This window comes from Rhamphochromis longiceps, linkage group LG7 (assembly GCF_057381845.1).
Source record: "Rhamphochromis longiceps isolate RC_006_pf linkage group LG7, R_longiceps_female_GT1.1, whole genome shotgun sequence".
Classification (NCBI taxonomy): Eukaryota; Metazoa; Chordata; class Actinopteri; order Cichliformes; family Cichlidae; genus Rhamphochromis; species Rhamphochromis longiceps.
The window spans coordinates 1,289,413-1,317,114 of record NC_140563.1 but is presented as its reverse complement, the minus strand read 5'-3'; the positions used below and the strand labels follow the sequence as shown (position 1 = coordinate 1,317,114).

General features: G+C 42.8%; 1 protein-coding gene and 1 pseudogene across 1 annotated transcript; both read left to right on the top strand.

Moving 5' to 3' along the window:
- Positions 1-7,255, top strand: LOC146664451 (cytochrome P450 2F2-like; annotated as a pseudogene).
- A 1,152-nt stretch (positions 7,256-8,407) lies between these two features.
- Positions 8,408-26,218, top strand: hsf4 (heat shock transcription factor 4). Its single transcript, XM_085411016.1, has 13 exons — positions 8,408-8,819; positions 10,952-11,060; positions 11,197-11,324; positions 12,066-12,190; positions 14,059-14,134; positions 15,201-15,268; positions 16,362-16,461; positions 18,548-18,666; positions 18,745-18,975; positions 19,078-19,195; positions 20,352-20,417; positions 23,059-23,153; positions 24,617-26,218. The coding sequence occupies exons 1-12, from the start codon at positions 8,694-8,696 to the stop codon at positions 23,116-23,118; spliced, it is 1,326 nt and encodes a 441-aa protein (XP_085267142.1). The 5' UTR covers positions 8,408-8,693; the 3' UTR covers positions 23,119-23,153; positions 24,617-26,218.
- The last annotated feature ends 1,484 nt before the right edge of the window (positions 26,219-27,702 follow it).

The following is a 27,702-nucleotide window of genomic DNA, read 5'->3' as shown; positions in this document are numbered from 1 at the left end:
ATGTTTGCATCTGTTGCTCTGATATTGTTGTTGGTGTTGTTGCTTCTCCTGCTGCTTTTTTCAGCATACAGACCCAATAATTTCCCTACAGGCCTGCGACCAATCCCCGTCTTTGGAAACCTGTTGGATCTCAATTCAATTCAATTTTATTTATATAGTGGCAAATCACAACAAAAGTCGCCTCAAGGTGCTTCATAGATACAGGGAAAAACCCAACAATCATATGAGCCCCTATGAGCAAGCACTTTGGCGACAGTGGGAAGGAAAAACTCCCTTTTAACAGGAAGAAACCTCCGGCAGAACCAGGCTCAGGGAGGGGCGGGGCCATCTGCTGTGATTGGTTGGGGTGAGAGAAGGAAGACAGGATAAAGACATGCTGTGGAAGAGAGACAGAGGTTAATAACAGATATGATTCAATGCAGAGAGGTCTGTTAATACATAGTGAGTGAGAAAGGTGACTGGAAAGGAAAAACTCAATGCATCATGGGAATCCCCGGCAGCCTACGTCTATTGCAGCATAACTAAGGGAGGATTCAGGGTCACCTGAGGGAAGCCAATGCAGGATCTGGAGAAGCCTATTGCTGGCCTAGAGGGGGTAAAGTTTAATATCTTTTCTAATATTTTAAATATATAAAACAATTCTACAATTTTTTTAATATATGCATTCATTGATGTACACACTGATAGGTTTGTCTGAGATTCCTGCATCTTTAATTGTTTCCTGGTGTTAGTTTTTGTTTTCCGTTCTCTCTAAAAATAAAATATTAGATGGGATTAGATAAAACTTTATTAATCCCTCCGGTGGGTTCCTCCGGGAAATTCGGTAAGCTGCATACAGGTTAATAAGGGAAATGACTGTTTTTAGTCTAGATATAATGATACTCACTTGTTGAATAAATATCTTAAAAGATGAATGAAAATAGAGTTGAATATGCCAAAGGTTTTTTTTTCGTGGTAGTTATTTCACTCGGCTGTTTGTCTGCCCGAGCTGATGAGCTGAGCTCCTCACAGAACAGAGGGGGCTTGGCTCTGTGACCTGATGGTCAGTTATTTATCAAAAAATCTAACTTAAAAGAATAAAAATGCTCTGCAGAGCTGCTGTGAGGTGATTTTAGTCCAAACAAGGTCACTCGTTTGGACTAAATCTTTACGACGACGATAACTTTTTAAAATCAACTGTAAATCAATGTTACAGTGTCTCATAATTGCACTGAATCTGAATTTCATACCCTATTTTTATAAAACATGCCACTTTATCTCCCCCAGCTGGCTGAACACTATGGTAACATCTACAGCCTTTTTATTGGTCCCAGGCCTGCGGTTGTTATCATTGGGCCTTAAAGGAGGCCCTGATCCACAAAGCTGCTGACTTCTCTGGCAGACCACAACACCTAATGTACAATCATGCTGCACAAGTGAAAGGTACGATAGCTTTCTGTGACTTTCTGTCTCTTTATGCAGCCCCCGCAGACATGTTTCATCTCGTCTCAATTTTTACACCAGATCCTCTTCCTGATACAGCTCCCAAGGGATTTGTGTCTCTTCCAATCAATCAATCAATCAATCAATCAATCAATCAATCAATCAATCAATCAATCAATCAATCAATCAAAGCTTTATTCGCCACATGCAGGTTGCCCTGCAGTGAAATGGGACCCCACCCTCCCGACCTTACACACACAATACAGACATCACATGGGGATACAGGTCGGAGATCGGTAGCGTTACAGAAAAACACTGAAATATACACTACAATGGGAAAGTACAAGAGGAAAAAAAGAGACCTCTACTCATGCTGTGCTTCCATGGTAGGACAGCATGAGAACAGGAAACAAAAAAACTCCTCTGCACAAAAAGCGCATAAATGTCCACAGCACAACTTTGTGAAAGACATGACAAGTCACAGGATTGGGTGGGGGGTGAGGAGTAATCCGAAGCGAACACAGCAGCCGCCCTGCACAGCGCTACCATTCCAGCGCGGCGCACAGACCCGCCGTGTTCCCCCGCAGGAAACAAGCATCGAAGGCGTTTGGAAAGGGAGGGGGATGAGTGTGTGCTCATCAGTGTAAGTGTATGTGTGTGTGTGTGTGTGTCCAGAGTTCAGCTGAGACAGTGTCCTTCGCCCTATCATGCTAAGTAAACAGTCTGCCAGCCAACCCAGGTGGCCTTGCATGGAATGGGGGGAGCAGTCTAAACACAGTCGTTATCAGGGTGTTGTTGTTCAGCTCCAGCCTTGAGGCCGCAGCTGGCGCCGAAGGGGTCTCCGCATGAAGTGATGATGGTTTTTACTTTAGTGCGAACAACTCATATGAATTTCAAAGCTGTTCTACAGTCCGACACTGGTCTCTCAATCTCCCATTGGAGAGCCGTGAGCTTCCTATGATGTTATCAAACTTACGTTCCGTGATGTTGTCGTTCTTTTTGCTCAAAGAGCCGATTCTGAGAACTCACGACCGCAGTGCACTTCCCCAAGATGTGATCGAATTTGCGCTCAAAGGTGTTATTCGAGCGAGCCCCTCCAGATGTAATCCAGTTTTTCACTCAGAGATCTTATTCTGAGTATTCACAGCAGCCGTAGCCTCTCCAAGATCTTATCCGTGCTGCACTCAATGAGCCCATTTTGAGAAACTCACGCCTCGTCCCATCGTTCCAATCCCAGCGGGCAGCCTTGTGGGGGTTTGAACAGCCGGTTCCGCTTCCTTAATTCTTCGATAAGTCAGGGTCAAGCCAGCTCCGATCAGCCAGAACCCTGTTACCATAGTTCCGAATAGGTAGATATCTTCAGCAGTCAGGCTCACCCGAGCCCAGACTTCTCGTTGAGAAAGGGGTGTCAATTGCATTCAGAGACCAGTTGATCAAATCCATAATTCCTCTTTTAGGTTTTAGAGAACAGACTGTGAGAGAGTGTCCAGGGAAAAGTACACGAGACAGGACAAGGACACAAGAGGCTAAGCAGCGAAGATAAGGGGAAGAGGAGAGGAGAAAAGTGCGACCGCCTTCGCCGTGAGCCAAACGAAGTTTGGAACTGAACTGCATAACTTTTGCTTGTGAGGTGAATGTGTAAACCACTAAACTATGAAAATGTAACTGCTGTGGTCCTGCGTTTGTTATTTTAATGGTAAAGGAGTAAGAGCACAATGACAGCCTCGGGTCTCAGAGTTGCATCGGATAACAGTGGCCACTGGAAATGTAATGCAGACGTATTAGTCTGCATGTGGTTGGAGTGCAAGATTAAAATAAATTAAGTGGGAATACTTTCTGTGGTGACATGAATGTGATGTAAATACTGTGAAACAAAGTAAATGCTGAATGTCAAAACTCCTTACACTGGCACCATCTGGTGGTAGCAGTGAGAACAACAGGTGATGTGCTTGTAATTACTGAAACATAATTAAAGGGATAAAAGTTTCCGTTTTTGCATGTAGCTCACCCTCCAGGAGTGGTTTTAGCAGATTACAGTCCCGGTTAGAGCACAGACGCTTCTGCCTGATGACCCTGAGAAACTTTGGTCTGGGGAAACAGTCCATGGAGCAGAGGATTCTCGGAGAAATGCAGCACGCTGTGAAGCTTCTGCAGGAAAGCGTTGGTATGCTTTTCTCCAGCAGTGAGTAACTAATTGTTTTTGTTGCTCTGTTTTTAATGACGTGTGTGACTAAAAACGTCTGTTCACATTGTTTCTCCAGGTAGGACCACAGACCTTCAGCTGCTGTTCCACACTGGAGCCTCAAACATCATCTGCCAAGTTCTGTTTGCTGAGCAACGAGGATGAATTCATCAAGTTTTCTGTTCGTCTTTTTCATGAGACATCCAAATTAATCGCTGGGGCACGGTGAGCTGCTTTCATAGTGACGCCTCTGAATATCATGCTGTCACTAATATTATGCAGAATAAATACAATCTGCAAACAAGGTCACACCATAACAGGACCTTCAGTAAAATTACATTTCATCACTTTTTTCATCTGTACAGACTTCCTGTGGTGCGCACCTTCCCGCTGCCTTTCCCGAAAGCCTTCAAGTATTTCAGGCTATGTTTTGGAAAGTTTTGATTTGCAAAACTTTTGTAAATAATCCTTATTTTATGTTTTAATGCAGAGACAATAGCAAAGCTGTCATATGTTTGATGATATACTCCTGTAGAAGTGAAGGAGCTGACAGGTGAAACCTCTTCCTTAGATGAACATGATCAATAATCATGTATAACCACTATATTAAAAATCAAATATTCTCATTCAAACCAGGAAAATGTTCGTATTAAAAATTAAAATTATGTCACTTGAAATTGAAATGTTGAGGTGACCACATGTGACCACATTGAGGCACATTTGAATCAGGCACAAATGACACAAGCACTGAGTGCTAGCTCTCCATATATTTTCAAACATTTCCCCCAAAAGCAAGAAAAAGCCCCAAAATTCTGTTATTTTACTGGACGTAGTATGATGCAACACAGGATCAACAATACAGCACCTGCAGTATTAAGTGTGAGTCAGTTTTATCCATGTGTTTAAAAACATCCATGTCAGCATGACACACGGTGCAGTCATCGAAACAGCTCATCAAAGCTTTTTTCCTGTTAGATCGCCCATGAAAGAGATTTGGAGAAGTTGACAGAGAACAAAAAGAGCAAAGTTCCCGGTAAACCACGTCGTTTATAGATTGCTACCTGGAACCTGGATGAACTGGACAAGGTGTGTGTGTGTGTGTGTGTGTGTGTGTGTGTGTGTGTGTGTGTGTGTGTGTGTGTGTGTGTGTGTGTGTGTGCTGTCTCCTGCTCAAACATTTCAGTGTAAACAACTGATTAAAAAAACACTGACGCACTCGTTTCCTCTCGTCTGTTCATCAAGAGAGGAAACGACGGCTCGTTGTTTTCTGAAGACCAGCTTTCACTGCGCACCGTCACTATGGTGGAACTGACCCACCTGCAAACACCATGCTTGTTGCAATCCTCTACCTGATGAATTAGCGCGAGGTGCAGGGTATGCTTTTTATACAGTGTCTCGTTTAGCCAAGGATTAGCTGCATGTTTGATGCTTTGTGACCTGCAAAACTAACGGCATCTTAATAATAATAAATAATAATAATAATACATTTTATTTAAAAGCGTCTTTCAAAACACCCAAGGACACTGTACAGAACAAACAATACAGCCATAAAAACAGGAAATAAACACAATAATAAAAAAAATGTTTACGAGCATGGAGAAGTTATATAGAGAAGGCTATCTTGAACAGGTGGGCTTTGAAGGTGGACTTAAAAAGAGGGAATGAACTGATGTTTCTGAGGTCGGGGCATAGGGAATTCCAAAGTCGAGGGGCAGGGCAGAGCGACTAAAAGCCCTGCCTCCCATGGTGAAAGGAAGACGAAAGGAAGGAACAGAAAGAAAAAGAGAAAAGGAGGATCTGAGGCACCGGGATGGGATGGAGATCTGTACCAAATCAGAGAGGTATGGTATGAATAGCCTTATAATAGACTATAAAGGAGTATTTTAAAATTAATGCAAAGTTTAACCGCTAGCCAGTGAAGCTGCTTCAGGATAGGGGTGATGTGGTGGGTAGGGGGAGTCCTAGTGATAATACGGGCAGCAGAGCTCTAATCCTGCAGGGATGATGGAATGTGTGTGAGTTTGGGGTATCACGCTTGGTAAACATGTGTTACCATCCTGCAAGGATTCGCTGTGTACCGGCTGATATGAAAACCAGATTTACAAAATATGTAGACGATAAGGAGAATCAGCACCTCCAAATCCGAGGCCATGGTCCTCAGCTGGAAAGGAGTGGAGTGCCCACTCTGGGTTAGGAATGGGTTCCTACCCGGAGTGGAGGAGTTTAAGTATCTCAGGGTTTTGTTGAGTGCGGGAGAAGGGAGCGGGACGCTGACAGACTGATTGGTGACGTGGACACTGTGCTGGTCCACTGTGGTGAAGAGAGAGCTCAGTGTAAAAGCAAAGTTCTCAATTTACCAGTTAATCTGCGTCCCCACCCTCACCTACAGTTTGAGCTGTGGATGGTGACTGAAAGAACGAGATTGCGGATACAAGCGGCAGAAATGAGCTTCCTCTGAAGGGTTTCTGGCCTCTGCCTTAGAGATGGGGACTCAGGATAGAGCTGCTCCTCCACATCGAAAGGAGCCAGCTGAGGTGGTTCGGGCATCTGATGAGGATGTCTCCTGGGCGCCTCCTGGGTGAGGTGTTCCGGGCACGTCCCACCGGGAGGAGGCCCCGGGGCAGACCCAGGACACGCTGGAGAGATTATATCTCTCGGCTGGCCTGGGAACGCCTTGGTGTTCCCCCGGATAAGCTGGAGAGGGGTGGCTGAGGAAAGGGAGGTCTGGGCTTCTCTGTTTATGCTGCTGCCCCCACGACCCAACCCGGATAAGTGGAAGAAGATCGATGGATGGATGGATGGATGGATGGATGGACGGACACCACCAACATAGCATTTGAATGCAAAGCAAGGAGATCTGCTCATTAACTAACCTCCTTTAATTGGCCTGTAATTAGTATTTTGAGGCCATAACAGACGTTGGTCAGCCAGGACAAACTGACACCAGGTGCAGCTACTAACGTCTTTGGAATTGTGGTTGTATACACAGCTTAAAGATAACTGTGTTTTTCCGAGCATTGTCAGCAGGAAATAGACATAGCTGTGGATGGGAAGGATCAAGCCAGTTTTGAAGATGCTCTGTGTGCAGGTAGATTCAATTTTGTTTATTTATTTATTTAGACAGACTATTAACCCGTCATTGCTTTAAAGTCACCAATAAGACAAACAGGTACAATAAATGTAGCCTGAATATTTACATAGTCTGAAATAATGTATTATAGAAGGATGCTGCTGTTTCTTTGATGTGGTAACAACATAGTGTCATATTTGTCATGCAGGCTGTTATTCACGAGGTCCGGAGGATGGCTAATATTGCTCCCCTCAGCATTTTTCACCGCACTACTAAAGACACTGAGTTAATGGCGTACTCGATAGCCAAGCTAAATATGAAAGAAACAGAAATAATTTTCTTGAATAAAACATTTGAGAAAATGTTACTGCTGTGCTAAACAGCTGAGAGAAAAGTGAGGGCAGCAGTTATCGTTTTTACAATAACGTATATTTACAGCATTGGAAAATGTATGAAAGCATATGTGAGGTGATGAGGGTCATCTTTGTATTCTTTAGGGAACCATCGTCATCCCCAACCTGTCATCGGTGCTTTTTGAGGAGGGGCAGAAACTTCCTCAGTGTCAGTGGAGGGTTTGTTAGACCAGAAGCCTTCGTGCTTTCTGTGCTGCTGCACAAAAGATGTCAAATGGTCTCTCTGGTTCTTACTAACCACCAGAAGATTACAGGCTACCCTTCATTATCCTTCAGTTTCACAAAATGCTACGTGTGGGTTTTTTGCGAGGTTGTTGGTGTGAAGTTGAAATAAACAATAGCTAATAGTCTTTGAGCATTAACAAATTTATCCTTTACATCCTCAACATGAAAGACAGACATGGTCACTAAGATGTCTTCTATTAGTTTGCACTTTTTGTTTTTTGGAGGTTTTGGAGATAACAGTTACCAAATATAGTCAAGACCTTTGACCTGTGACTGATCAGTTAATGAGTCTGTTCTTTATTCTACAAACTCAGATACAAAACGAAGATAAAACTACCATTTATATGTGGACAGGAGGATGGAGTGCTAAGCTATCCACTGAGGCTAGCAGTCTGGGTAGAAAGCTGCATCCATAAACTGTATGTGTGCAACCCACACACACATAACAACTTCTAAGTTTAGCAGAAAGCTGTTGACTACACTTGTGTCAGCAGTTTCTGACACTTTTGTGTAGGCTTCATATTTCTGCCCTGGACATTACTGCTTGGTCAACATTATAGTTTAGAGGTGAATGATTGGCTCCTCCGGGGAGCCGGAGCGTGCTTCCTCATTAGTCAAACGGGAATCTGCTGGTGAACTGCTAATAATTTTTTGTGTACTTTTAAAAATGTGGCCTGATTTTGGAACTTAACGACAGAAGGACTTAATCTCTTGAGATGAAACCCGCAGTGATAGATATCTGACACGAGTCATCATTCGTTTGTGATTCACTCAGATGATTAAAAAGTTGGTCTGTTGCTGTGGTTTTACTGTACAAGAGTTACATGTGTACTTAATAATGACACAAAGATATTTAAGATATGCTCACAAATGAATCAATTCTGTCTTTTCTGGCTGACATAAAGGCACACTGCACGCTGTTCACTTTTACCAGTAGCCTTTTGATGGTAGGACAGCACTGTGTTATTGAAGCTTTTGTGTGGATGCTGTATTGTTTGACTGGGCGGGAGGCCGGGGTGGGGGGCGGGATTGTGCATGTGTGTGTGCTGACATGGACCTTCTGTGATGGCTTTCAGCTGGATGGATGATGTGGTACTGAGGACAGTGAGAGGAGAGTGGAAGAGAAAAACAGGCTGAAGGAAGATTTTAAAAACACTCATTAAACAAACGAAGCACGCGGCGAGACGCACGGCTGACTGAGATGGACTCGAAGACACTGAGACAAACTTGGGATTATCAGTAAGGGATCATCAGAAGAGGAGTTTCTCAAACATGGACTAGTCTGGGAGCGTGCACATATATAGACAAACACACACGCACCCTCATACATTCGCACACTCTGTTCCCTCGTGAGAGGCCTTGGAAGCGGACAGGTGCCATTATGCAGGAGTCTCCAGGTGCGGTTGGTGTGGATGGCAGCTACACTAGTAATGTTCCAGCCTTTCTAACTAAGCTGTGGACCCTGGTTGAGGACCCAGACACCAACCACCTTATCTGCTGGAGTGCCGTGAGTCACATCTACATTAATATTAATGGTTACTACTTAATATTAATTTTTAGTACAGTATATATAAGAAGTGAATATGGCATAGGTTGTCTATGAGAGACTGACCAGCTTGTTAAAGCTCTGGGGAAACTGTTGAAGCTGATGTTGCAGCTTTAACAGTACAAAAAATCCTACATGTCTTTATTGTACGGTTGCAAGATCTTTATTTGGTGGTGACTTAGTGGTTTCAGTATCAAGGCTTTGTTATTGGGTTGTTTAGCTTGTTAAGTAGTTGCATTTCTGATATTGATCCTATGTAACAAGTAACTCCATCAGTGGACTAAAGCTTTGAACAGTATCGTAAAGTAAATATTTCTGTTAATCTGAAATAGTAACAAAAATCTATTTGTGTAGTGTGAAGGCATCGAGTATGATCACAAATCCAGCACAGAGGCTCTGCCATGTGTCCTCGAGAACACCGCTGTGCATGTAAAGCTCACTGCTCATCCATGTTTGAGTTATTTTAACAAATGCAAACAAAAGCCGCTAACAAAAGCGTTACCCCCTTCAAAGCGTGTAACGTTTAGTTACAGCAGACCTTCCCAAAGTGTGGGGCGCTGAGCCATTGCAAGGGGGGGGGGGGGCGCGGTATGAAAGGGGGGGGCGCTTGGACACTGCTAGCACGGGGCTCCCACACAAACGCAAAGCAGGAGATGAAGCATCGCTGAATATGTTTCCAAACCAACTTCATTCTAAGCCAAAGACTAGAAAATATGGTGAAGCAAATCTGCCCTTTGGCTTCACCTGCACAGGTGCTGAGGTAGGTCTCCCTGCAGGGTTGGTTTTCCCTGTGTCGGGAGCAGCGCTGGGCTGTTCAAATCACGGACAAACAGGATCCCACATCCTTGATTTTTAGTTCACAAACACTTGTTGTAATGACTAACTGCTCCTGACATGTTGGAGATGTTTGCTCTGTATACAGTAAAGTTACAGCAGGATACAAATAACATCAGGCTGATCCTGCCACAGTTTGTTCCCTCGGTTCAAATCACGGACAAACAGGATCCCACAGCTGTTTATGTTTTTACACCCATTTTGCACAGAGAGGCATTTTTGAAAAATGTATTGACAGCAATGTTGAACATTATTACACAGGAAAAAACAACTACATATAAAATAATGACACGGTGACGCCTCTGCCTTTGTAAATGGAGGGACAGTAACTGTGTGTAAAACCTGCAGACAGTCAGATTAACAGTATTTTGTCTCTATCTGCCATTCTGCGATTCATCTCCTGTAAACAATAACGTGGCCACAGTGTGACGTGAAAAAGGCACATACCTTTGACGCTGCGTGACCAACTCCGTATTCCTCGTCCACACGGAAACGCAAAAATTTCGGAATTTCGGTAAAATGTACAAATTTATACCTGCTGGTAAGAAAAAAAAGGACAAAAATGGGCAAAAACTGGGTAAAAGTTCTGTTGTTATTCATTTAATGTTCCCCAATACATGCAGCATCCATATAACGTTGATTTCACCTGGTTTCAAACAGTGATGTTGCATTTTATCACTGACAGACTCTCTGCTTGACCAAAACACCAAATTCCCAAATAGACAAACATTTACTTTCATGTTTACACCAAGTTTGTGCTGCGCTGCGTTACTGGCGTTACTCACTGCTAGTTCTGATTAAAATGTGTTATTATTGGGATCAGTCATCTGTAGACGAACCCCGGCATCGGCCAGTTTTCCAGATGACTCCCTATTGTTAGTATTATTTAATAACTCATAACGTATTATTATTTAAAGTTAACTCAGCTACTTGTAAGAGCTTACCTGGATGTCTGTGAAATCCGGAGATGGAATCAAATGCAGCACGATGGTAACCGCACTCAATGTGTAAACACATTTAAAAAGGCTAAAAGTTAACCTGATCTTCAGTTTCTTCATGTTTTTGGTTGATCTGAGGAAAAGTACATCACAGCGGTGTTTCCTGTCACACTGAGCTGCCGTACGCTAATGTTTGCAACACAAAAACGATTCAGTACAGATTAGTACGCACATGAATGATGTATTTCTCTCAGTGCTGGATTAGCTATGCACAGAGATCCTGAAAACTGATTCTGCATTTCTGTGTTTTCTCTGTTTCAGACTGGGACTAGTTTCCATGTGTTTGACCAGGGTCGCTTTGCTAAGGAGGTTTTGCCCAAATATTTTAAACACAACAACATGGCAAGCTTCGTCCGGCAACTCAACATGTGTGAGTTTCTCCTCTCCTCTCCTCTCCTCTCCTCTCCTCTCCTCTCCTCTCCTCTCCTCTCCTCTCCTCTCCTCTCCTCTCCTCTCCTCTCCTCTTCATTCTCCATTTATTTATCAGTCCTACTTTTTGCTTATAGATGGTTTTCGTAAGGTGGTAAACATCGAGCAGAGTGGTTTGGTGAAACCTGAGAGAGACGATACAGAGTTCCAACATCTGTACTTCCTCCAGGGACATGAGCACATGCTGGAACACATCAAAAGAAAGGTATGGATGCAGATAGGAGCAATGTCTCTGAAGGAGTTCTTCATTATGCTAAATTGTTTGTTTTCCTTCATAAAAATTATTAAGATCCAGTCCAGATGCTTTTCTTTTCAAGTTCCTTAGACGACGCTTCTATCAAAGCCAATAACAGTGTGGCGCTTTGACCAAAGTCCAAGACCTTGCTATTGGTCCAGTTAGGTGAAGCTGCACGTTTAGAGAGGGGTTTTGCACAAAAAATTTTATTTCTCTCTTACAAAAAGACATCTGAGAAACAGAAATCATTGTTTTCTTTTTATATCAGTCTGTAACAAACCATCTCCCTCAGCTCTGGACATCCAGTGACAACATCATACTTCAAGAGTTCAGGCGCAGCTTTTTTCACTGAACACTGTTCAAATTTTCACATAAAGGAGATTTTAAAACGTGACATGAAAACACAGCATTGGTGTAGTTTGTGGACATGAACTACCATTCGTGTAAAACGCCCGTAGAACTGTAGTATTTCTGTTGTCATAAATTAATTCTATGCCAAAGTTCTTATGATTTATCTTAACATATAATTCAAATCATTCAAAAATGAGAAATGTGATTTTTCCTTTGCATTTGTGGGAAAGTGAGAAAAATGGACCTGATATTGATGCTTGATAATTGCTGGAGTTATTCATCATTTGAGGTGTTTTTACCTGAACACACAACATAATGTTAGTTTGGAAATGAGTTACCCAGAATGCATCATGTTTTCAGGTGTCCATAGTGAAGAGTGAAGAGACTAAAGTTCGTCAGGAGGACCTCAGTAAGCTGCTGTACGAAGTCCAGCTTCTCAGGACACAACAGGACAACATGGAGTGTCAGATGCAGGACATGAAGCAGTGAGTACAGGACGTGTGTGTCTGTGTGTGTCTGTGTGTGTCTGTGTGGGTCTGTGTGTGTCTGTGTGGGTCTGTGTGTGTCTGTGTGTCTGTGTGTCTGTGTGTGTCTGTGTGTGTCTGTGTGTGTCTGTGTGTCTGTGTGTGTCTGTGTGGGTCTGTGCGAACTGATATCACAAGTCCCGCCCCTTCTTGATTTTGATTTGTCATTGTCACAGAGGCGACACTGTTTCAAAAGTTCAACAGATTTTTAGGTAAAAGGGATTTTAGTGCAGCAGAAAATAAAAACACTCAACTTCAGACGATTCGCACAAACGTGCTGAAAAAAGTTCCCTTTGACTCAAAGCCTGAAGTTTCAGACACACGTTTCAGTCCAGTGTGAACTGGAGCATCAGACGTTCTGCAAAATCACTTTGTTTATTTTACTGTAGGTGCAAAAACTACATTTGTAGATTATTACAGTCATAAACACGTGTAAGCACAGAAACGTTTAATAGTTTATATTTGACTGAAATTTGAATGTGAATTACTGTGATTGTGGAAGAGTGTTGTGCTGTTCTCTGGAAGAATATAAGCACAGTCTTTCATATTAACTAACAATTATTAAAGCGTAGACACCTAAATAAAAACAGTTAGCCCTTTTGGATCGTTGTGATCCTGTTTTTATTTATTTTAACATTTTAACCTCTGAGGGAGCTGAAAAGTATGATGTGTGTGTGGAGCCCAGAAACATGACTGACGCTTGTTGGGCTGCATAAAATGTCCTTGTTCAGTTTTACACTGGCAGAGAAACGATGCCCTTCCTGACTCTTCTGTCTCCTTGAAAAAATATTTCACATTTTTCTAGTTAAAAACATTTTTTTTATTTGTCCTCTGAACTTGTTTTTGGTAAAATAAATACAGCCATGCTACAGCGATGTCCGCTCGTGGTCATCTGACCCACACACTCACACATTGCTGGCCCATGTTGAAGACAGGGATTGTGTCAGAGCAGCAGCTAACCTGTGTTTTGTTTCTCTTGCTAAGTAGATGACCTCACTTTTTTTCTACACACTATTGTTACTGAACAGAGCTGCTGTGCCTGTTGTGTGGCTGCTTTGTGCTCCGTATTGTTTGTTAATGAGAGAAGAGAATGTTCACCTGCTCACCTGACTAACACACACACACACACACATCGGTAACCACTGGTAATCTTCTCAGAAAGGTGAGCACACGTGAACACAGGTGCGTGCATATGTATGTGAGCAATGGTGTGGACATCCATCACAGAAAGTCAGTGTGTCAGCAGGTGGATGATGAACATCATCGCTGTGTGTTTATGTCGACGTGACGCCATTGCTTCCTTTAGCTACCCTGCACACATTTCCACATTGAGGGAAATTTGGGATTTAACCAACACAACTATTTAAACTTTTCTTCTTTTGCACATCAACAAAACAAAGACAGAATCTTCATTTCCTCAGGGTGGATTGTTTTTAGGCAAATGGAGGAAAAGACAGCTAATAGAGTCATAAATACATTATAGAGATTGCACATGATTAAACTTGTTGAGCATGTTTGGCTGAAAGATTTCTGCTGTGCACTGATGCCTGACAGGTTAAATGAAACACTGCTTGTGCCTGAAGCACGCATGCTCGTGAGATTAACCTGAATGAACCTAAAGTAGTGAAAAAAACCTACATGGAAGAATCGACTGTGCTCTTTTCTTTGCATCACATCGAAACCCAGTTTTTAACTCTGCTTATTAAAAACGTAATTAGTCTATAAACAGGTGGCTATAACAAAACGTTCAGGTCGTACTTGTAATGTTTCGCATTCGTTCTGCTCGTTCCGCCTTTCTGATCTCTGCAGTGTTTCCCCTCCGTTTGCAGGCAGAATGAGGTGCTGTGGCGGGAGGTGGTGTCACTGAGACAGAACCACACGCAGCAACAGAAAGTCATGAACAAGGTCAGTCTATGGGTACTCATGATGCATTTATATGTTTATGTAAAACACAGATACAAAAGTAAGTAATGAAAGTTTTTGCCTTCACGTTTGACTCACGGGGCGGTCGTGGCTCAAGAGTTGGGAGTTTGCCTTGTAATCGGAAGGTTGCTGGTTCGAGCCCCGGCTTGGACAGTCTCGGTCGTGGTGGGCCTGGTGGCGCCAGTGTCCGGCAGCCTCACCTCTGTCAGTGCGCCCCAGGGTGGCTGTGGCTACAATGTAGCTGCCATCACCAGTGTGTGGATGTGTGGATGACTGGATGTGTAAAGCGCTTTGGGGTCCTTAGGGACGAGTAAAGCGCTATATAAATACAGGCCATTTACCATTCACGCTTCTGTATTTCACATGTATCTTCCACTCTAAAGGAATAAACACTGAACAAATACTTCAAAGCTATATTTCGGTGATGTTACCGTTTCTTTCTGTTATCGCTGAGCTTCCAGCATCTTTGTAACTGATGAAACCTGCCAGAGGTCGGCAGCAGGAGTATAATTTTCCTTCCAGACGTTATTCAAACTACACAGTGGATGTTTGTTCTCTGTGGGTTCGTCGCTGTGGTGGAAAGTAAATGAAGTTCTTTTCACAGCTAAGGTGATTTATGTATAAATTTGTGAGACGTTTGAATGCAGGACCGACGGCACTTGTATCACAGTGTTTTACAGTATTTCTTTTGAACTTTTTGTTTTAGAGTTGAAGGTAAATGTTCTGGCGTCATAAAGCATTGTTTCCTTTGCTTTGATAGAGTGCTGTTTTAACACCGTCAGCTAGCTTACTGGATTGTTACTTGAAGCATCAGCACTTTTGCTGCATGTCTGATTCACAAAAAGATGAATCAGTTTATAAAGTGAAAATGTTCAGACCATCAGACCTGAGAAACACAAAGGTTCATCGTCTGAACATGTGAGCGGGGAGGTTAGGGCTCGTGTCTCTCAGTTTCCTGTTCTGTTTATATCTGAAGGTAAAAATGAGAGTTGGTGATGTTTTCCTGTGTGAGCTGCTGATTCACACATGCTCGTTCTGTCTTTGCCAGCTGATTCAGTTTCTGTTCAGCCAGATGCAGTCCAACACACCCAGCACTGTGGGCCTAAAGAGAAAGCTGTGAGTAGACACACACCTACACACACAGAGCCGTGCACAAACACACACGGGCGCACAGTAGAGCAATCAACAAAAGTGAGACAAACAGGGCCACAGTGGGGCAGAGGGAAGGGCTGGCTCAGCTGACAAACTGAATAATCGAACTCAACAAGCGATGTGAATGGAGACAAGTGCTGAATCAGTCAGTCAGACACAAACACACACACACAGTGAAGGCAGAGCAGGGTGCGCGACCCTGCACGACAGGCTGTGTGTGTAAAATGCTGGTTCAGCTTTGTTACTGAGAGTGAACGAGGCCGACGTGAGAAAGCAACGGCACGCCGCAACACAAAAGTGCCAAAGAAATGTGTATTTCTGGGTCGGGAAGAGTTCAGATGTATGCTTTGCAGAAATGTGTGTCTTTTTTTTCATACACTTCCACAATCTGGGTTTTGTGTCCTAGTTCATCTACTCTCACTGCAAGTTTCCTTGCTCCAAAATTAACCTTTTAAAAAAGCTTCGAGCTCATTTCTGCATGGGTCTTAACATGTGCACAAGTCTAGCATGTTTGCCATCATAGTTACAGTGTTAGCATGTAAACTGAAGCACAGATTCCTTGGATGGTCTGTATCACCACAGACAAGCATATAGTTTGTTGGTTAATCCATTAAAAACATTCCACATACACATCACAGAGGTCCAGTTTAATGATTTAAAACAGTGGAGGTGGGGTCTAGCACACCACTGGCTGCTGCCAGCTGACTTTGCCCTTCAGTGTTGAGATTATTATCCGTGGATATAAAGCACACACACACAACCATGTGTTTGCTGCATGGACTTGTTGGTTAATAAATACAAAACCGAAGGAGCACATGAGCTCTTGAAAGACTGAATCTTGTGACACAGCATTGTTAATTACATGAAGCCGTGTAACAAAGACGGGTCGAAAAGAACTGTAGCATTCAGCAGGTTTCAGTGTAAACACCACAGACAAACAGACGTCTGCTCCAGTCACACCAATTAACCATTTGTTAATTAGTACATTGATGATCATTGTGCGTAGCTGATATTACTACTGTTTTATAACTTAGTGAAACAATAACGCTTCCTCCAGGCCTCTGATGTTGGACGATGGCTCTCCCAGCCCTCCTGCCTCCAAGTTCAGCCATAGTCACCAGATGGAAGCCATCCACGAGCCCTTCTACATCCAGTCGGTGAGAACGACACACCTCAAGTCTGGTTTTCAGTTTGTTGAAAGTACCGTGTGGACACATTTTACTGGGAACTATAATTAATAATCTGCTGTGCTGCTGCTGACCTTCCACATTCAGCACAAACAGCACTGGTAGCAACATGCAGTCAAATCAGCTGTGAGGTAAACAGCTGGCCTTCCTAAGTGCTCGGCTATGTGCGATTCTAAAATGACCTTTAAAACCAACTGATCGAGTACATACACGCTTCCCAATACTGATGAATCTAAATGTAGAACCATGACAGCTACTGTGTTAAATCATAATTTATTATACAGATGAGGACAGAATCATTAGCACCTCTGATACTAATAATGAATCATATCATTTTTGCTGGATAATAGATTCTATTCTTTTGTTGTAGGTTTTGGCAACTCGCACCTACATCGCCTGAAATATCACAGCCCATTCTTCTTTGGCTAAGCTCTCAGGCTTCTCCATGTTTGATGGTCTCTTCTTGCATTTACCTCAGTCTGAAGAACTTCAGTGGGATTTAAATCAGTGCATTGTGCAAGCCATTCAATAACATTCACTTTGGCCTTCTGCAGGTAGTTCTTCACTGTGGAGTGCTTGAGGTTTTCTTTCAAAATCTTCTGTTATCTTTCCCAACTCCCCACAGTTGTGTCTCACTGTGGGAATGGTGTCCTTGGGGTTGTCTAAGGAGCTTGGGAAGAAAAGCATCTGGAGATGCTTGAAGATGTTTCACCTCTCATGGTGGAGAGTCCCAGATTTAAGCCCTGTGGGAGTGTTCCCCCAAGAGGGTCATGGACTCCCTATTGATCCTCTACCTAATCCCACGAGCCAAGGTGTGAAAACAGGTGTGGGTCCCAATCAGCCAGAGTTTCAGGTGTGTTCATTGTGAAACCTGGCCCCACCTTATCATGTGATTTCCTGAGGTCAGATGGCCCAGGATGTGAGTGGGCGTTAAGGCGTCTGGGAGGGATCTCAAAACTGGATTATAGATGGCAGAGAGTTGGTGTCGTAAACCCCGCCTCTGTTCAAAGATGGTCGCTCACAGTGGACATAGATGCTTCTTTCACTCCTCTTTCAAACCATCTGTCCTCTCTGTCTAAGATGTGAACACTGGCGTCCTCAAAAGAGTGACCTTTGACCTTTAGATGCAGATGGACCACTGAGTCTTGTCCTGTGGAGGTGGCTCTTCAAACAGGAGAGGCCTCTTCAGATATAAGTAGTGTTTCTAGCCAAAGAGCTCTAGTTTTGTCTTATCTGACCAAAGTCTTCTGGCTTGAAGACGTCTCTTCTGAAGAAGTGGAGTTTTGTTCCTGTGCAGGCTTCTCGTGATTATCTTCTTTGAGACTTCAGTTCCCAACTCGGCCAAGTCATTCACCAGTGTCTCGGTCGTTCTTCTGCTGTAAACACATCTCTCACTAGTTTCCTTCTTTGAAATCTTTTGCTTCCTACCTCTGACAGACTGGCTCTTTACTGTCCAGCTTTCTTTGATGAAACTTCTCACTCCAGTTCATGATACTTGCAATGATAACTTTGGATCCATCTCCTATTTTATGAACATCAACAATTATTTTTTTCCATTTTAGACAAGCGTGTTTATAACTGATGCACTTTTTAACCTTTAATAGGAGGGGTTAATCATTTTGTCCTCATCTGTTTGAATACATATCCTAACACTCCAGCGCCATCAATCCAGCTGTTACTGTACGTCACCACTAGGGGGAAGCAATGTGCAGTGACAGATTTAGGGGGCCACCGATGTGCTTCACTGCAGTCCGAGGTCAAACACATGAGTCTGTAAAGGACTGTTACATACAGGCTCTGCTGCAAAGGCAACAATCACAGAAGTGTTGAAGTTGAAAAAAGGTCTAAACGAGTCCAACGAAATTCTGACTTCAACTGTTTTCAGGAACCAAAAGCATTTATGTGGGCTCACAACCAGATATGTTTGAACAGATTCTAGGTTGTGTGTTGTTTTGTTTTTTTAACTAAATACAAGCATCCTGAAAATCTTCAACTTCATTGGTGCTAAATTTATTAGAGCAAACATGCATCACAGTCCTCTCCTCTTTGCCCTCAGCCATCCAGTGATACTGCTTCCTGCTCTGCTAGCGGACTTGCAGGAGGACCGATTATATCCGATGTTACTGATATGTCTCAGGCGAGCATGGCTCTGCAGATGCAGCCTGATGAGACTAGGTAGGAGATCCATGTGTGACTTTCTTGGCTCACTATTAAAAGCTACTTTTAACACACAACGTGTGACTCTGCTTGTAGGGAGAAGTGCATGATGCTGATCAAAGAGGAGCCTGTGAGTCCAGGGGTACGAGGGGGAGGAAAAGGAAGCAGTGTAACGGGAGGAGAGGCTGTAGCGTTGACCTCCCCGTGTGAGGTGTGCTCCTCTGAACCACCTGTCCTTCCTGTTGCAATGGTCCAATCTGTTCTGGAGGGGAGGGGCTCTGTAGGCTCCATGCTGGAGAGGAGGAGCAAGAGACCTGCTCTGGAGAGGTAGGTGCTCACAGGTGGACGAAGTCATGAAAAATGTAATGCAACAGAAAAGTACTGTGAGGTGTATGAATTGTATAACACATCCTCCATGTGTGTGTGCAGAGCTGAGGTTGCAGACACAGTGGAGAATGTGGACATGAGTCTGGAGGAGCTGCAGCATCTGCTTCTTAGGAGCCATCAGCAAAACGCTGTGGAAGCTGGGACCAGTGCTGTCATGGATGTCAGTAGATATTTGCGACATCAGGCTGACCGATGTCAGTTTGATGATTATTAGGGATGGGTATCGTTTAGGTTTTATCTGATACCAGTACCAAACCGGTACTTTTGAAACGGTGCCGGTGCTTAAACGGTGCTCGAACCGGTGCTCGAACCGGTGCTTAAAGAATCAAGAACACCAACTTTGTCCAAAAACCTCTCATGTTCAGCTGTTTTTTGTAAAAAGATAACAATGTTAGCCTTTTCTGCAGCTATGGGGGATTTATGGCATCACTCTTGGCTGGAAGCAGTGCTTAAACAATGGAAAAAACAAACTTTGTCCAAAGTTTAGCTGTTTTCCACTTTTTCTTTGGTCATTTTATCCTTTTTGGCCAGGGTGAAGGGAGTATCTGCCATCAAACAAGAGGACAGCCGCATGTAACTACGACGGTGTTTGCTAGTTCACCTTACATGCATTAATGTAATAACGTGGTTAGCCTACTCAACGTAAATTACACACGAACAACATTAAGCTACTCACGCAGAGAAGAACGGCTGCTGCTGCATCATCATCCTCATCATTTCTGCTACACTGGCAGGGCTAGGGGCCAGGGCTCTCCTCTTCGTGTTTTTGGGGGATGTTGCTAACTCCGGTCCGATAACAGGCACCACACCGGCAGTAGATGTGCTCGGTGTGAGGTCTCGCAGCAAGCTATCAAATACGGCGCATTTCTCGGCTTTAAAAAAACGCTATGCGTCGCCAGGTGTTTCATCAGATTCAAGGTGTTACCTCCTTTGACAGTATCACAGTATCAGCTTAAAGCACTTGTTGCTGCTGAGTTTGCATGTTTTGCTGTGAAGTACAGCCAGACTTTGACCGCTTCGCCTTGGACATTTTTAATCTGTAGCTCTGCTCTAAAAGAACGTACGTACCTGGGCCCGCCTACTATCCTCGGAAACGTAAAATGATTGGCTAGAATCCAAAGTGTGTGACATCTCAGTAAAAAAAAAAGAAGAAATAAAGCACCGAAATGTGCTCTGCTTTTCGGTCTGGTTACTACCGTTTATGTCAGAACCGGTGCCATGATACCGGTACCCATCCCTAATGATTATAGACAGCAGCCAGCGGAGTGTATTATTGTATTCATATCATTATGCTGCTTCCCCCCTGTTTCTTCTAGCCTTTCAGTCTAAGTCTGCCTCTGACTGAGTGGAACTTCACAGAGATGGAGCCCAACCTCAAACCAGTAAGTTTAGTCATGTGACTCTCAAAGCTTTAGTCACTGGGAGGTAAACCAGCTCAATAATATTGAAAATACCCAACAATCCCCTACGAGCAAGCACGTGGCGATGATGGAGAGACTTTCATCTTCTATTTTATTTCCAGTTTCAGTAACATTAAATTCAATGTTCATCTGATTCTTAGACATTTTTCCGCACAGCAACACAAGTGCTTCAGTTTCACTACGATGATGTGCATCAGTGTGAAAACACTGATCAGCTACAAAGTGAATGCTGTAACAGGATCAGTCACATCAGTGCAGTGTGAAAAAGCCCCAGCAGGTGGAGCTTTACTACAGCAGCTCCATACTGCTCTGTGACAGAGACACTTAAGGAAGCAGAATGTGACTCTGATACAAACTCCAGATGTTTTTATACCGTTCACCTTGTGGGAAGCTCTCACTACCAGCAGCTGCAGGAGGACAAAATATTCTTCTTACAGCCTCATATTCACTGGAGTTTATGATGTTTTGTATGAGACCTCTCCACCTTTGAGGATCTTTGAGAGTCTTCTGCAGATCTCCTCCTGATTGGTTGATCCCATGGGCTGGTCTATTGATGTGTCACCTGCTGATTGGTTCCTGTGAACATTTTAAAAACACTGGTTCCTGCTCAGCCTCCAGTCTGTGATGATGAACTGACTCTGACACCGGAGCTCCCCAGTCTCTTATTTTGTAAAGCATCTCAGCCTTTCCTGTGGTGCCAGCACTCTTGTGTGGGGGTAAAAATGAGTATGTTCAGACCCTGTAGCACAAAGTTTCTCTCCTCTCAAGCCTTGGGGTTCTCATCAATCAGTCACCATGATACTTTGGAATGATCTACAGCAGCAGGGGAAACCTGCTCGTGTGTCTGCTGGAGTTGAAACTTCTTTTGAAGTAAATAAACATAATTTGTCCATGCACTGCAGACCAACCCAACTCTGGCTAAATGTCTGCTGCCAGCTCAAGCAGTGAAGGTTTTGGGAACACTTTGGAAGGCTGTGCCTTTTCTGGCTTTCTCCTCGGTCACTATTGTTGGAGTTTCTTCAGTCAGATTTTCCCCCACTTTCGTGCCTCAGAGGTGCAACCCTCTTTCTCGATACATCGTCACCAACATCTGGCTTTTTAAAAACCCACTTTGAGAGATCTGCATTTTTAAAAATTGCCTTGAAGAATGGTCACATGGTAACCTAGTGCCATGAAATGTTGATCTGAAGTCAAAGGAGCTTGCAAAGAAAAGCGTCTGGACTTCTTTGAGTTGCTTGAAGACGTTTCACCTCTCATCCGAGAAGCTTCTTCAGTTCTAAGGTCAAATGGTGGAGAGTCCCAGATATAAACCCAGTAGGAGTTTCCCCCCACAGAGGGACAAAGGACCCCCTGATGATCCTCTAATCGCCTGAGCCAAGGTGTGAAACTGGGTGTGGGTCCCAATCAGCCAGAGTTTCGGGTGTGTTCATTGTGAAACCTGGCCCCACCTTATCATGTGATGTCCTGAGGTCAGATGGCCCAGGATGTGAGTGGGCGTTAAGGCGTCTGGGAAGGGATCTCAAAACTGGATTATAGATGGCAGAGAGTTGGTGTCGTAAACCCCGCCTCTGTTCAAAGATGGTCGCTCACAGTGGACATAGATGCTTCTTTCACTCCTCTTTCAAACCATCTCTGTCCAAAATGTGAACATTGGCCAGAAGAAGCTTCTCGAATGAGAGGTGAAACGTCTTCAAGCAACTTAAAGAAGTCCAGACGCTTTTGTTTGCAAGCTCCTTGACTACGATGACCTGGATGACTGAGAACCTTCACAGACATGTTGATCTGAAGTGTTTTTTCAGATCAACCACTGCTAACTGCCTTTTCCTAATTGTTGACCCTGAATGTTCCTGCTATCCTACAAAAACACAAAACCCCAGCACTGCACTCTGTTAAACTGTCTTATAATTACAGTGTTTTCTGATCCTGTGTCACCACATTGTTATATCTGCCATCCTATATTTCACATGTGCAACACGGGTGGCTTCAGATACCCCCCCCCCCCACAGCCCACTCATGTTGACTGAAGACACAAAGACCAGCTGTGGAGCCCTGCTAGTTCTGTTTAATACAACTGTTACTTTAACTTGTGGTCTGAGTCTTAATTCATTCTTCATCCTGCTTCTGTTCCTCTTCAATTTAGATGAGAACACTTGATTGTTGACATTTTCTCTGTGTGATTGTAGAGTCTTTACCTTACAGTATAAAGTGCATCGAGTTGGTTGTTGTAAATAAAATTGAGCTGAGATTATTCAGTAATTATAAATACATAAAATTCAGAGTTTTGTATGAAGAACACATAAAGTGTGATTTGGTGTATTTTGGATGTTTTAAAGCCACTAAAATTACAACCTTTTATTAAATGTTCAAAGCTCCCTTTAGTGCCACGTTTGTTCATAATCTTTTCTGTTCCCAGCATTTACAGCCTTGGTGTTTATTAGCATGGATATTTCATAACAACATGAATGAGTGAATGATTTATTAGCTCATACTGAGTTTTGTACAGTGCAGTCCTCACATATTTGTTGTGTAAACAAATTGTTTGATATAATATGAAACGTTTCTGTTGGGATTTATTTTAACGTGTGCATGTTTATTTTCACAGTACATGTTCCAGAACCAGGAAGTCGAGGCTTTTCCAGCCGCTGGCTGTGAAGAACAGTGAATTTGTGCCGTGAACAGTCCTTTCTGAGGTGAAAGGTAAAAGTCTCTTGTTTAAGACTAATGTCAATGCAGCTTCATATTGTCAGAGGATCATCAGACTAATCGAACTGTCAAACAAATCCATTTCTTTGTGCACGAATGCAGGACTGTTTTTTACAGTGTTGTCACGTCACGAAGAAATGATTTAATCAGCGTATTTCTCACATCAGCCACAAACCACACGCATGCTGCATCTGACTGAATCGTATTCGTTTAGCTGCTGGAAAGTGTTTTGGTAACTTTTTGTGATTTAAATAGACTTTTTGCCCGTACACAATGAGACACAGCTTCTCATTGTTCGTTCATAGATCCCCCTGGTATTACACTGAAAATAAACATTGTAATGTATTAACAGATATAAAAATCGTGACACAGCTCCTCGCTGCTCGCACACAGCAGACCTGCTCTCTGATTCCTGTTCAGGTTTGCCACCGTGTGGTCAGAATCAGACTTCAGAGGTTCAGAAGTCTTTGGATGACGAGAACATTTTAGCTTCTGTGTATCGACCTCGTAGATCGTTAGTTAAGCAACCTGGGACTGAGGGGGCGGCTGAATCCTTGGTTTGGGCTCAGGAGGAGACTCACGTTGCTTTGGGATGTGTCAGGGAGGAAGTTTAAGAATCTGCTGCATCAGATCTGTGGAGGTACCTGCTATGGTGACCTCTTGAAAGTATAAATAGTTGTTGTCACTTTTAAATAAACTGAGTGGCTTTAATGCTTGCATGAATGAAACCATTATTATAAAGACATCACTTGACCCACATGTCCAAACTCCTGAAAGAGTAGCTGATCGCAGCACAGAAACAGCTTTAGTGAAGGTTACAGCTGATACTCTTAGAGCCTGCTAGACCTCAGGTTGACACCTCAAACCTTTATATTTTATTACAGAGATTAGCATGCTGTAGGCTTTAAATGTACTGCGTGCAGCGGATGAACCAAATCTCTTTAATATGCTCCAATTTTTAATATAAATGGGGAGTCTTCTTCACAAATTAAGGTTAATTATGGGGTTCCAGTGGGCTCTGCGCCGCGGCCGGCCCTGTTTACATTATACATGCTTCCCTCAGGCAGTATCATCAGCATACATTTTCATTGCTGCTCAGATGATACCCAGCCAGAAACAGAGAGCATATTTCTCCCATATTGACTTCCTGTTAAATCTGGAACTGAATTTAAAATCCTTGAATAATCAGATTGGCCCTTATGTCAAAGACTTCGCAGCACCACATCAGCACAGAGCTCCTCGCTCGCAGACCGCTTCTGGTTCGTTTAAAGGAGAACGGGAGGCAGAGCTTTCAGCGTTCAGGCTGCTTTTCTATAAAACTAGACGTTTTTTGTAATGTAAAGGTTTGTAACCTCATCTGCATTATTTTTAATAAGAAAATGAACGTGATGCCACACCGATGACTGAAAACTGTGTGCTCAGTTTCTGACGCTCCTTTCTCCTGTTTGTGTCTGCAGGTCACAGACGCTGCCGTTACGCTTTGTACTCCAGTGGGCACCAGTTTGAGCCCCAGGCCCTGCCAGGCTATTTCCTACAAGTGACTTTGATTTTATTCTTTATACATCCACATGCCTACAACAGAAAAAGGTCTCTGCAGTCGTTTTGATCAAAGCTTTTACTTCCTGGTTTTTTGACTTCATCGGATCTATCAGCTGTCTGATCTGTGGGCGTGAACGATACCCACATGGCGAAAAAAGATGTTAGTGACTATGATTTTCACAGTTAACCAATCACAGAAGAGCATTACGACAGCCTTACATCTAGACTCTGATATTAAGCCGGATGGATGCAGACGGTGCATTCTTGGCTCCTGCACTTTAGTCTTTGTGTGAGAGGGAGTTCCTGCTTGGAGAGGTGACTTTTTCTTCCTATAAAGATTTCACGACAGATGAATATTTTTTATTAGTTTATCCTTATTAAGAATATGATGTATTTGTATCAAAGAACAAACTTTGGCAGATTTTATGTGATTTTCTCAGTCTGTGTAGGAGTGTAGATTTTGAGGTATACTTTAGGCATTTGAAAAAAATCATATCCTTCAGAGAGATAAGCGTGTTCGCGTTTCTATCAGGCTGTGTTAAAATCCATAAAGAAGGCTCTCTGAAATCTATCGCAGTAGAAGGTAACACCCATCTTTGCACAGTCCCAACGTGAAGCCTGGGATTAGGTTATTTCTCTTCTGTCTGATTTAAGTGTTAAGTTTTAATAGACAGATTCTCATTTGACAAAATCTACACTGGACACTACGGCATATTTGCACAATCGGTATATCTAGTCATTTATCTCTAGTTACAACAGTGGGTCATTGATTTCCTGTTTGTAAATAGCCAGCACTGGGTTGCTCAGTAAATGAATGACAGCATTTTTAAACCGTAATCTTTCATCTTGGAGACGAGTGGTCACACAGTGTTGCTGCACTTGTATCTGTGCTCAGTGCTACACATGCATAAAAACCAAAGTCAGGACAGGGGGCTACGCCAAAACCACAAGGAGACGAAGAATTCGTCAGCTGTCCAGGAGCCGGTGTTTACTTTGACTTTGTTTCACTGAATGTACGGTGGGGTGATTACTTGATAATTGAATCTTTTACCTGCTTGAAGGAATGCGTCTTATTTACTCTGGATAACGACAGTTTATGACAGATTATGACGTTGGACATCGAATATTAGTCCTCACCACTGTTTGGAGGCAGTAGATGAACTTGAATTGTGCAATACTGTACAGAACTGTGAGAAACTGCAATGACCATAGGAATGTAGAGAGCAGCAGCTGTAAGTGGTGGACTGGAAAGCACCATAGAAAGATGCACTGCAGAAGGATAATGTTAGCTTGTGAGCCTAAAAGCCCCGCTATTCATACAGAGTCTGACAAAAGCTTCAAATTTTAGTAGCATTAGTGAGGAGGTCAGCTGCAGCGCTGCCTGCAGCAAGGCCACGACCAACATCGTGCTGCATCGTGTAGCCGCGCCTCAGTACCTCAGCGCTCAAACAAAATGACTTGTGCAGAAAATCTGCAGCTTTTGCCCACGATGTGAAGCTGACCATCATGGTTTTTCCCCCATATGTATATATATATATACATATATATGTATGTATATATGTTTTTTTACATACACACACACACTTATACACTTGCAGGCTAACATTTGATAATTTCATTCTCCATGCAGCTTTTGGAAAAGGGACGGAAAGCAAGTTGTGGTGTAAACAAATGAAATTGCACTAAAAATGACAGTTGTATGATATTTGAGAGTACACAGTACATTTTAGACATAGCATTTATTTGTGTTCCTCATAATAAATATGAGTGTAATTACTTTTTTCCAAGGAGTGATGAATACATGCATTCAGCTGCTGTTGTGTTCTTAATTTATTCCGTTTTCCACTTTTAATCATTTGCACTGGAAATGATCAAACTGTGTGTTCAAATGACATTATGCCTGTCGGGATTGCAGACAGATAAATAAGTATTGATGTTCAACGAGTGAAAAGATCTCTGCTGTAACAAAGCCTGGCATCCAAAAGCACCTCTGCACGCTAAATGGACTCTAAGAAATGTGCATAGAAACACACATCACGTATATTAAAGCAGAAAATCCTGTCGACACCGGCTGTCAGTGAAGACAAAGACATGATCTCAGTGCTTAGATGCTTTTGAAAGTGGGCCGCTGAAAATGTGAATTGTTTTAAATGGATTTTTATTTTTAAAGAATAAAGTGTATCGTTACAGGGAGTCAAAGAAACTGAACATGTATTCCACCTGTGTGTGAAATATTTAAATGGAAACTCCAAATAAAAATTCATAACAAACAAATTATTTATTTGAAGGATTCATCAGAATGTGTTAAACTGTATTTATTCTGTTTTATGTAAACAGCTAACAGGAGCATGCTAAGTTAGCTTGTTAGCTAGCTTAGTAATAGTTTATCTAAAGCAGGGTGACCAACCGTCCTCTTTTTCCCGGACATGTCCTCTTTTCACGTTCTGTCCGTGGGGGATTTTCGAGATTGATAAAAATGTCCGGGTTTTCCTATATTCTGACAGAGGACCCGTGTGTGACGTCATCCCCAATCTGCTGCTTTGTGAGCACGTTGTGCGCTCACAGACTAGTGATGGGATTTCCGGCTCTTTTTAGAGAGCCGGCTCTTTCGGCTCTGAACCGGCTCTTCAGGTTGTTTTGTTGCTTTAATTAATTTATTAACAATAATATAAAATTATGCACAAAAGGAACTACTAATGTAAAAAAAAAAAAGTGGTTTTATTTCTATATGTTTATATATAAATATTTACGGTGGCCCCTAGAGACAAAACACGTACAAACTCCAAATCACTTTTCTAGCATTAACTGAACTTCCAAAACAGAGCTACTAGATCACTTAAATTACACAATTGAAAGCATGTGTGTATTGTTTGTGTATTTATACACAAGCACTCATATATATTCAAATAATTTTTAAAAAAAAAGTTCATTTACCTGTTACTACCAGTCAGAGGTGGGTCGAGTATCCAGAAATTGTACTCAAGAGTAGCATTACCTTAAACTA